General features: G+C 44.1%; 1 protein-coding gene across 1 annotated transcript; it reads left to right on the top strand.

Moving 5' to 3' along the window:
- The first annotated feature begins 379 nt into the window (after window positions 1–379).
- Window positions 380–9,922, top strand: suz12a (SUZ12 polycomb repressive complex 2 subunit a). Its single transcript, XM_030790012.1, has 16 exons — window positions 380–768; window positions 2,201–2,247; window positions 2,902–2,966; window positions 3,759–3,827; window positions 4,122–4,171; window positions 4,618–4,703; window positions 5,639–5,873; window positions 6,231–6,333; window positions 6,654–6,759; window positions 7,003–7,183; window positions 7,414–7,502; window positions 7,871–8,014; window positions 8,257–8,414; window positions 8,861–9,059; window positions 9,215–9,294; window positions 9,481–9,922. Exons 1-16 carry the CDS (start codon window positions 591–593, stop codon window positions 9,791–9,793), a joined length of 2,103 nt encoding a protein of 700 aa, XP_030645872.1. The 5' UTR covers window positions 380–590; the 3' UTR covers window positions 9,794–9,922.
- The last annotated feature ends 1,407 nt before the right edge of the window (window positions 9,923–11,329 follow it).

Genomic DNA, 11,329 nt, shown 5'->3' with positions numbered 1-11,329 from the left:
TAGTAAAACCTATTTATTTTGATCCATTATAGTCATTTTCAGTTATTTCTATAACCGGAGAATAGCCGCTTTTGGCAAGGCCCCCCCATCTGTCACAAAGACGTTCTGTTGTCACTGTTTCGGATCTGAAGTTTAAAGCCGCCTGACTCCTCTTCTGAACTGGATATCAGTTGCTGCTACTGCCGTCTGTGGTGGCTAACATTAGCCAGGTACTAGATGTTACCAAGTTGTCTATCCTTGATTAGCTGTGGGTGCAGTTAGCTACATGAACTTGTTAGGAAGTGGACCTGTTCTGCCTGTGTTTGCATAGAGAGTTATCACCACGCAAATGAAGTTAGTTCAGATAAACAAAACGGACTACTGTTTTCACACCAGGGGTTAAATTGTCACAGTGTCGACTAGTCTAACTTTACCACAAAATAACGAACTGACTTTAGTTAGCTAGCTAGCTAATGATAATCATATTGTCGAGGGTGAGCTAGCTGTTAGCTCTGTTGCTAGCTAGTTCTCCCCTTTGTTTAGAGAAAAGGACTTGTGTCCGAATCTATTGTACTGTGGTTGGAGATTTTTGCAGTCCATTTGGTTGTCGAATGGCACCACAAAAGCATGGCTCCGGGGGTGGCACAGGTCCTGGATATGGTTGTGGCACCGGCGGCAACAAAGTCAACGGTGGAATATACACCTCCGGGGTTGTAATGGCTGCAGCCAAGAAGCCCAAAATGGAACAGATTCAAGCGGACCATGAACTCTTCTTACAAGCTTTCGAAAGTGAGTTGTCGTTATATGTCAGAAGTGGTCATTTCTAAAAGTAGCAGAGGAATTTGTCAAGTCATTTCAGTCCATTCACCAAATTACCTTGTGATCGTTATACTGAACTTATTCTAATCTAAGTTAGCAAACTAGCATAGGTTAGAGACACAGCTAGCTCAGATTGCTAGCGTAACAGGTACAGGAACCGCTCCTCGCCATGATAAATCATCAGCTTAATTTACTCCACAGCGGTCCACGGCAATAACACATATCCATCCTAGTCCCTAAATTTAGTTGTACCAACAAATTAAGCAGTATTAACCAGCCCAGCAGGTGTAGCAGTCTAAGTTAGCTAACCAGCATTAACCAAACCAGGAGTTGACCTTCTTAGCTAACTTGAGCGCTTTTTTATGTCATGTGGCTCGATTAAAGCCAAGTGTTGAATATTTTAAACTTTAATTTGATCACATATAATATGTAAAGGTAAAGGAAATAGGGATGAAACCGCTGGTGTTTGTTCATCTTTCTTCCTCTGGTTTATGCAATTGAGAAGTTAGCCAAGTTCAGTCGAAACAAGTAACCTAACTTGTGTCTTAGGTAGTTGGTTAGCAAGCACGCTAAAGAATACGCTCAGTATTTTTATTTGTGTTTTCTACCCCGACTCCACTTTACCACACGAAGGAATATGTGAGAAATGTAAATAAATTCATTAAACTTTTGAAAAGTTTAAGAGAATCTCGCAAAAGTTAACAAAATTTCGAGAAACTATTGGATTGTCGTTATTTCACCAAAGCCATGTAAGTTCGCTTAAACATACATAGTTTTGTAGTCTGTCATTATGATGTGTAATTTACTGTCGCGTTTATTAAAAAACTTCTCTAATCTGTTCATTCTTTAACAATAGCAGAAGTTTCAATGCGAGCAAAAACCACGTGCACTATAACTGTAACACGTGGTTTCAGTCGCCTAAATTTCTTAAGTTGACAACCTGCTAAATTTCTGTTCAGATCACTATAGTAGATTTGCACGGTACGGAGTGCGGTTGGGCTTGGTCTCTCTTAATGTGTATCTTGTTTGGCACAGCTGTTCTCAGTATGTCTTCTCCTGTTCACATACCAGCGTTTCGTATTTATGCCACCCTGTTTGTTCATTCGTTATAATGTAACAAGGTATAACTGCCTCTTCATCGAAGTCATGCGACGGTCACTCGCACACGTCACCCAAAATACATGCTGAGCTGTTTCCAGATGATGTGTCACTGGCCCCAGTCATCATTATTTCCAGTTAATTCTTCTGCTTGAATGCTTTGCCGGACCTGAGCCTGCAGAGAGACAAAATATTCTTGGTCTGCCAAAGCTGCATTGTAAAGCTATTGTTTTGGGCGTATCCTTTATTTTCTCCATCTTGTTTCCTCTCTGACAAATGTATTTTTTAACCATTCTCTTCACAGAGCCAACTCAAATTTACAGATTCCTTCGCACAAGGAACCTAATAGCAGTGAGTACTACAGAAAAAGATTCTCACATGGGCCCCAGAGCCGTACAGTACACAGTGTTTCTATATGATAATAAGTGTCATGAATTGTTTGAGACATGCTATACTTAGCATAGCAAGAGTATTAGGTCAACTTCATTGTTCAGTCCACATTACACTGGTCCAACACCTCTTCAGCCTTTTGATCTCTTGCCTTGACAATGCTTTCAAACAGATGTGTAGAACAGAAAGTAGGAACACAGAGTTGATAGTGAAGGGAAGCCTGTTAAAACTGGTTATACATTTGTTACTTTGAGATGCGTAGAGATATCTGGGCAGATCTGTAAGTGAGGCACTTTGCATCACCTTAAAAAACCTTTCATTGTGAAAGCTCCACCAGAAAAGCCACAGAAAGGTGAAAGTGTGGATGGGTGAGGTTGAGACTACAGAGAAGAATGTCAGTGCAGAATACCTGAGTTGCACTGCTTAAACTGGATAAACACACATGTTTGTTTTTCACCGTTTAAATAAGTGCAGTTTCTTCTATTCTCTTTGGAATTTGGGCATGTTCTCTGAACTGCTTGTGTCATTCTCTTGAAGTCTGTGTTGAACTGCAGTGTGTGGTACCTGCAGTGTGTCACATTAACTGTAATCTTTTAATGTTCGTTTTTATTGTAGCCGATCTTCTTGCATAGGACTCTTACTTACATGACCCACCGAAACTCGAGAACCAATGCCAACAGGTAAGCAAAAAAAAAAAAAAAAAAGGTTTTGTTGTACTGACGCCTTTAACTGTTCTGCTGCTGCTCAGGTGTGGGGAGGAGGCTGACGGAGCTCTTTTCTCCTTGTCATTCAAATCAGCTTTTGGCCGCTCGCCCCTTTTGCCACTAAGTTTGCATAAAGAGCCAGAAGGCGCCCTGGACAAACGTTAACGATTTGTTAGATAACCTTTAGGACTCTCAGGTGTCACGTTTTCTTTAACCGAACACCAGAGCGCTGCTTCGTCCTGCTCACGCCTCTGTGTCTGATTAATTAACCAGCTCTTCTCTGTGTCAGATGACTTATATGTCTTTAATCTCTATGAACAACACTCAGTATATTCAGCAGAATTGTGTATTAAATGGTGTCTATGAAAAATGGCTCTGGATAGGGCCTGTCTGCAGGTTAGCATGAAAGCGGTCTTTTGGATGGAAGTCATTCAACGGAAGTCTGATCTTTTATGATCAGAATCAGTTTTCTGAAATGACTTCAATAAAGGCGACAATGTCTTTGTTAACATTAGAGCAAGCAGTTTTTTTACATACAAAACTTGCTTTAAGGATAGTGCAAATCAACTCCAGTTAAAAAAAGGACTTTGTTTAAAGATGAATGGACTAGGATGACTCGTCCCTGGTTTGAGTAGAGAGAGACCTGGAGTGTCTATTTGGGTGGGATTTGAGTGAGAGAGCAGGCATGCACAGGTGCTGTCTGTCTGACTGTATAAATGTGTGTGCACTTCAATGGTTCTTTAATGGCTGTTTGATCTCTTCTATCAGGAAGTCTTTTAAAGTTGATGATCTGCTGTTCAAGGTGGAGAAGACCAAGGTGGAGCAGGAGCCACACAAGTAAAACCTCATTTCTGGTTTATCATTTCTAGTTTATCATTTATATCATGAAATTATGAATTTTGAGTCAACATCACTTCAGCATAACAAAGCATTACCATCCAGTTATGCATCAAGGCATTTGGGCCTTCATTTTGCTTTAACATGTTAGATACCTTTCATTTGACCCTATGGAATACTATATACGTATATATAAAAGAACACACAGGCATAAAACATATGATGTTTGTTCATTTTTCTTGCCCTGGTTCATGGAAATAAGTGGAAAAAAAAAATCTTTATTTCCTTTCTCAGTTTGGCCTCCCACCTACAGCTGACTTTTACTGGATTCTTCCATAAAACCGGTGAGAGCCCATTTAGTTAGTGTAACACTTTTACTTTTAAACCAATAAGGACCCATATAGTTAGTGTAGCACCTTTACTTTCAAACCAATAAGAACCCATATAGTTAGTGTAACACCTTTACTTTTAAACCAATAAGGACCCATTTAGTTAGTGTAACACTTTTACTTTTAAACCAATAAGAACCCATATAGTTAGTGTAGCATATTTACTTTTAAACCAATAAGAACCCATATAGTTAGTGTAACACTTTTACTTTCAAACCAATAAGGACCCATATAGTTAGTGTAACACTTTTACTTTCAAACCAATAAGGACCCATATAGTTAGTGTAACACTTACAGTTAGTCCTCAGGGTTTTTGTAACTTTTCAGCCAAGTTAAATATTTGTTCTTTTTATTTGTTGAAATACAAATTCAGTATTTTTTTTTTTTTTATTGTCACCCAGAAAAACCTACCCATAATTCAGAAAATGAAGAAAACTCGGTGTCTCTCGAGGTGCTGCTGGTGAAAGTCTGTCACAAGAAGAGGAAGGTAAAAGATGACATTTGAGTGATACTTGGTGAAGACATTTGAGTGACACTTGGTGAAGACATTTGAGTGACACTTGGTGAAGGCATTTGAGTGACACTTGGTGAAGGCATTTGAGTGACACTTGGTGAAGACATTTGAGTGATACTTAGTGAAGGCATTTGAGTGACACTTAGTGAAGACATTTGAGTGATACTTAGTGAAGACATTTGAGTGATACTTAGTGAAGACATTTGAGTGGTACTTGGTGAAGACATTTGAGTGGTACTTGGTGAAGACATTTGAGTGGTACTTGGTGAAGACATTTGAGTGGTACTTGGTGAAGACATTTGAGTGATACTTGGTGAAGACATTTGAGTGATACTTGGTGAAGACATTTGAGTGATACTTGGTGAAGACATTTGAGTGATACTTGGTGAAGACATTTGAGTGATACTTGGTGAAGACATTTGAGTGACACTTAGTGAAGACATTTGAATAATGTGTGAGGGACAATGGTTTGTTGCTTATCTCATCCTTTCTTTGTACAGCCTGTGGGGTTTTGTATTTTCTGATCGCACTGACAAGGGTGCACCATGCACCAGTTTCATGGCCTTTACACTAGTCTCACTCACTCTACAGATGCACATTTAACCTACCTGTTCTTTGTCTGTATGAATGAGGTTATGCCTCATGTGCTAGACAATCTCTGGGGGGAAATTAGCGGAGTGGATGCATAGTTCCATCTCTGCCAGTCACCTCAGGACAGTCTCGGTACCAGACGACTGTTCAGCTTGACCATCCTTAAACCAGCTCCCTGCTCGTGTCTTTTTTATTATTATTATTATTATTATTATTATTATTATTATTATTGAAGATCTGGTAATGACCCTCTTAGGGCCTTCAGGCATCAGTTTGATGGTGACCAATCACGCTCTGTCTGTTATCTGTACGTGCAGGATGTCAGTTGCCCAGTGAAGCAAGTGCCTACAGGTAAAAAGCAGGTGCCTTTGAACCCCGACAGCAGCCAGACCAAACCAGGCTCCTTCCCCTCCCTGCTCGTGTCCAGCCATGAGTTTGAGCCCAGCAACAGTCACATGGTGAAGTCTTACTCCCTCCTCTTCAGAGTGTCCCGGCCTGGACATAGGGAGATCAACGGCTTGACCAACAGAGACACCCATAAGAACTCAGGAGGCAAGTCACGCACAAAGACACACGCACAGGCACATATGCTGTGCTGATTAAGTGATTAGCACTCAGGGTTTGTGTTCAGTCTTCAGTAAAGATTCAGTCTCAGACTGTTTTAACTTGTTCGTTCTGTCAGAATGTCTTTCTGTCTCTGACTGACTGACTGGCAGACACGTGTGTGTGTCAGTTTTCCTCTGCTGTTTTCCTTCCTTTTAATTGTGGTTGATGGTGAGCATTCCTGTAATAAGGGCGATCCATATGATAAGACGGTGAGTTGAGAAGCAGTGTTGAGTTGACACAGCTGATGAGTGTGGTTGTGAAGAACAGTGGTGTGATGAGGCTGCTGTGTTCCTGTCTGTTCAGATGGCATTGAGGAACTGCCGAGCAGGAAGAGGCGAAGCTCCTCACACAGAGAGGATGGAGAGACTACCTTTGTGGCTCAGATGACAGTGTTTGATAAGAACAGGTGATTAACTGCGCTCATCATTTTTTTTCTCTTTGGAGGAATATTGGGTAAAGCTCTGATTCTGATTAGATTGGGGGGGTGGGAGGGAATCAGGCTTGAAATTCACCCCTTGTGGTTTTTGGGTTCTGGTTATGAGTTGTCTTTTCCACCAGTCATGCTGGGCAGGGAAAACCCCTGGACGTGAAGTTTGTAGATGTACTTTAATTAGCCAGCGCCTTTGTGAGACTCTTTAAAAACTCAGACTAGGCAGATGTGGGTTTGTACGCACTTGTGGAAGGGATGTAAAATGTAAATTCCCCCCCTCCCCCGATGACTGACAGACGCCTGCAGCTCTTGGATGGGGAATATGAAGTTTCAATGCAGGAAATGGAGGAGTGTCCGATCAGTAAGAAGAGAGCCACGTGGGAGACTATTCTAGATGGAAAGGTCAGTGCTGGTCTCTACTCCTTATTTATTTAGTGCTGTAACTTGTCAAAAACCTCTCGCTCCCTGGGCTATTTTTTTTTGGAGTGATGAAAAACAGCTAAGATTTCCCCAGAGCAACCCCCCAGAAACAACAGTGTGTGTGTGTCAGCTCTCGCTGTGTTTGTCGGTCTTCTAGAGACTTACATGAGTCTGTAGATAAACACACAGTCGGTTAACGTTTTCTCCCCGTCTGTGTGGTCACAGTGGCTGCCTCCATTCGAAACCTTCTCTCAGGGCCCCACTCTGCAGTTCACCCTGCGCTGGACCGCCGACACCACTGACCGGGGCACAGCGCCCGTGGCCAAACCGCTGGCCACACGCAACTCCGACACCAGCACCGCGGACAGCCCCCGACCCGGCGTGCTCAAAACTCCCCAGACGTTAGGTAAGAGACGCCGCCCCGTCACATGCTCTTATTGTTAAACTGCTCCGTCTGTGCCCTTAATCTGTGCAGCCGAGGTGAACGGGCAGCTCAGGTTGGTTAAAAAGGCATTTGTCAAGGTCATGTCTGTCGGTCTGTCTGAATGTGTTGTGAGCAGATCCTCTGTAGCGTAAACCGACAGGAGATTTGCGTGCAGGCAGAGAGCACATACTCAGTTTTTATGCCTGTTGCAGCCGTGAAAGAGCCGGTAAACGCAGACGTGCAGACCAGGAGAGAGCAGATCCAGGTGGACCCTCGTCAGAAACTGCGCATCATTTACCAGGTGAGTCGTGTACCTGGATAACGCGGATTCCAGATAAGAACCATGGGATTATCCCCAAATAGCTTTGTCGCGTTTTGAAATGTCACAACGTCTGCATTCAACGCTTATCTCATATTTTCACCCCGTTTTAGAGAGGGCAGGGAATTTCCTGGAATTTTCAGCGGGTGTAGTGTTGTGTTGTAGTATGCTGTTTTTGGCTGGAGATAGATGGATAGACTGGTGACCAGGCTACACATAAACTGTGCGTTTACAGCGACTTTCTGACGACCTGCTCAAACGTCGGCCCCCTTGACATTTCGCTGGACACTTCGATTCCGCCTCATTTGTGTGTTGTGTTTTTTTAACCCCCCCCCGCCCCGTTCGGTCAGTTCCTGTACAACAATAACACGCGCCAGCAGACGGAGGCCAGAGACGACCTGCACTGTCCCTGGTGTACGCTGAACTGCCGGCGACTCTACAGCCTCCTCAAGCATCTCAAGCTCTCCCATAGCCGCTTCATCTTCAGCTACGTGGTAAGACGCCTGGGGCACCTTAAAGTCACACATCTCATCACAGCTCTTACACTCCACCTCTAAAACACGTCTGAGGAGGTCTTTGAGCTCAAGTGTGTCAGAGCGGCCGGCCTCGGGTAGCGTGTTCCAGAACCTTTTTTCTAAAGGGCAGAGTATTAAGTATAGACGTGTCCATAAATGAGTGCTATGACGGTATTGAGTATTCTCACACAGCCTCTCTCTCTCTCTCTGACGTTGCGTAGCCTCATCCTAAAGGAGCCAGGATAGATGTGTCCATAAATGAGTGCTATGACGGTTCATATGCGGGGAATCCTCAGGACATTCACAGTCAGCCTGGCTTCGCCTTCAGCCGCAACGGCCCGGTCAAGAGGACGCCTGTCACACACCTCCTCGTCTGCAGGTCAGCCGACCCCCCCCCCCCCCCCAAACAGCCCAGCAACCCTAACCCTAACCCAGCACCTTCCACACGCCCAATCCATGCCTGATTTAATCATCAGTACAAGGGCACAGTTTCCACATGTGGCCAAAAAGTTCACATCCCACACTTAATTTCGCATGTCTGCGTTTTCTTTTAGAATGATCTTAAAACATCTTGGGGAATCTTTTAAGGTGTTGGAAAGTCATGAAACTTTGTTAGGTTTTAATGAACTTTAACAGTGAAACAGTGTCTTATGTAAGAAGAGCACAGTGAATCAGTGTAACGCTGCAGACCTGGAGCGCCTCCTGTCTGCCCAGGGGGTACTGTTGGCAGCCGGGCGCCCCCCCGTTTTTTTTTTTTACAGGAAGATTCTAAGTGTGTATTGAGTGTGATCATCGAGGTGCAAACAACCCTCTCTCTCTCTCCAGGCCAAAGCGCACAAAGCCCAGCCTGTCTGAGTTCCTGGAGTCGGAGGATGGGGATTTGGAGCAGCAGCGGACCTACATCAGTGGACACAACCGTCTGTATTTCCACAGTGACAGCTGTATGCCGCTCAGGCCTCAGGAGATGGACGTGGACAGTGAGGATGAGAGAGACCCTGAGTGGCTAAGGGAGAAGACCACCACGGTGAGACTACACACACAGCACACACTGTCTGACTGACTGACTGACTGCCTGTCTGTCTGTCTGCTCAGGGAATGAGAGGGTTTCTTTCTCTTTTTAAAACTGGGTTCTCTGTGTGAACTTGTTCTGAATGTGATCTTAATCTTGGTCCCCTGCAGCAAATAGAAGAGTTCACAGATGTGAATGAAGGGGAGAAAGAAGTGATGAAGTTATGGAATCTGCATGTGATGAAATATGGGTAGGTTTTTTCAGAAAACACAGTCCTGTAGTCTAAACCCGGGCCTCTGTCTGTGGAAGACAGTTCAAAGTTCACTCAGTCTCTTGTTTTTTACCTTGTGACTTTTCCTGTGAAATAGGAACCGTTGTTTTTTTTTCTGGTCAGTGTGTACTCGCCAGCGCTCGCTGACCTTGCTCTGTTTCTCAGATTCATAGCTGACAACCAGATGAGCCAGGCCTGTTTGATGTTTGTGGAGAACTGCGGCTTGACCATCGTGGAGAAGAACCTGTGTAGGAACTTCCTGTTGCACCTGGTGAGCATGCACGACTTTAACCTGGTGAACACTGTGACCATAGACAAGGCCATGGCACGGCTGAGGGACATCCAGAAACAGGTGCAGCTGAAGCAGCAGGGAGACGGTCAGGGGCAGACCCAACCCAACCACCACAGCGGTGACGCCGGCATCAGCACAGACGACGCCACCGGACAGGCCAGACCGGCGCAGAAACAGAAGGCGTGAAAGCCCCACACACACACACACGCGGAGAGTTTCCTCTGGCTGAGGACGGGTTTGGTTGGAATCAGGCGTTGGTGTTTGGAATTCCGTGGAAAGAGAAGACCAGTACATTCCAAACAGGAGGGGGATCCTGCGGGGCGGGGCGGGGCAGTGTCGCTGCTTCATGATGATTGGATGTGATGAAATCATTAAATAGTTGAAGGTGTCCCTTTTTTCTCCCCCTCACTGTTTAGATCCTGACAAGAGCAACCATAGATTTACTCAGTTTGATATGGCAGGAACACCCAAATCTTTTTCTCCATACAGTCCTACAAAACAGTCAGACTCCATCTGATGAACTTGGGTTTTTTTATGCATTCAACAGCCGTTAGCTTTAAATAAACATTCTCTCTTTGGTTTATCTGTATGGCCACCCACTGGTATCTTTACCCCCCGACGCCCCCGTGACTTAAATCCATTTTTAGCACTTGTCATTTTTTTTGGTGCCTGGTTTGAGGAGACTGAACCTATGAAATATATTTGAAATAGAAACAGTTGAATAGACTTGACTCTTACCGGTTGACTTTTATTGTGTTTTGTTTTGCAATTTTCTTTCCTTTTTTGGTAAGGGGTTGTGTTTATGCATTCTGAAAACTTGAACATGTTGTTATTTTTTTGTTTGTTTGTTTTTGGTTTGAAAGGGATGAACTGGGGTCCAGATCTTGGGAAGAATGTGGTGAATTTAAACTTGTGTCTGTAAAAGCCGTCGCAGGAGGACAGATGAGAGCTCATGCTGAGAGTTGCCTAAATCAGTCAGTACTCTGGTCCGCTGTTGGTTGCACTTCCCAAGCGATGCTATTTGGTTCTGTTTTGGAACCACAAACCCAAAACAAAGACGGTAGACTTGGCCTTTCAGCCGAACCAGTATCTCTCTCCTCTCCCTGCTGTCCCCCCTGAAGCACCTGGAGGAGGGGACGCATTCTGTCACACTGGATCCGCTACAGCTGTCTGTCTTCACGCAAGGAAGTGCTCTGTCTCTCTCACACACACACACACACACACACAGGGTATGAACAATACCATATTTGTGATTAAAAATATAAATAAATTAATTAAAAAACAAAAAACCAACCTCCAGCAGAGTGTTCTGCCAGTGCAGGGCCATGCTCTATACACATGCAAAAATGTTTACATGCCTCTTCACCATGGAAACATGGATTTCAAGCAGGGTTTGTTTCTGGTATATGTATCTTATTTTTGTTGTTTTTTTTTTGTGGGGGGTTTGTATTGTTTTGGTGTCTTGTTCTGCAGGAGTCAATGGTGCTTTGCATGAGTTACGATCACAAACCTTATAGTTGCCATGGCAACACGCAACACTGGGCGCCAGTCATGCCGTTGAGTCTACGCTGCTGTCCTACTGACATAACACAGCCTTCCTCCTGCTCATCATCCTCGCTGTGTTTGAAGATCCTCGGCTCAGTTGGCTTCTGTCTTTAGAAACTCGTTGTCTGACTTTGCCATCCTTGATTCATTTGATGTTTATGCATGACCCTTACCCAA

Source organism: Chanos chanos, chromosome 13, assembly GCF_902362185.1.
Source record: "Chanos chanos chromosome 13, fChaCha1.1, whole genome shotgun sequence".
Taxonomy (NCBI): Eukaryota; Metazoa; Chordata; class Actinopteri; order Gonorynchiformes; family Chanidae; genus Chanos; species Chanos chanos.
Note: the sequence above shows the minus strand (reverse complement) of the source record. Positions and strands in the feature narration are given on the sequence as shown.

What these genes read in the sequence shown, in the direction of transcription:
- suz12a (XM_030790012.1), top strand. Translation starts at nt 591, where the DNA reads ATGGCACCACAAAAGCATGGCTCCGGGGGTGGCACAGGTCCTGGATAT. An exon ending in TCGAGAACCAATGCCAACAG is followed by an intron (nt 2,967 to 3,758) that starts GTAAGCAAAAAA and finishes CTCTTCTATCAG; the next exon opens with GAAGTCTTTTAAAGTTGATG. An exon ending in ACACACCTCCTCGTCTGCAG is followed by an intron (nt 8,415 to 8,860) that starts GTCAGCCGACCC and finishes CTCTCTCTCCAG; the next exon opens with GCCAAAGCGCACAAAGCCCA.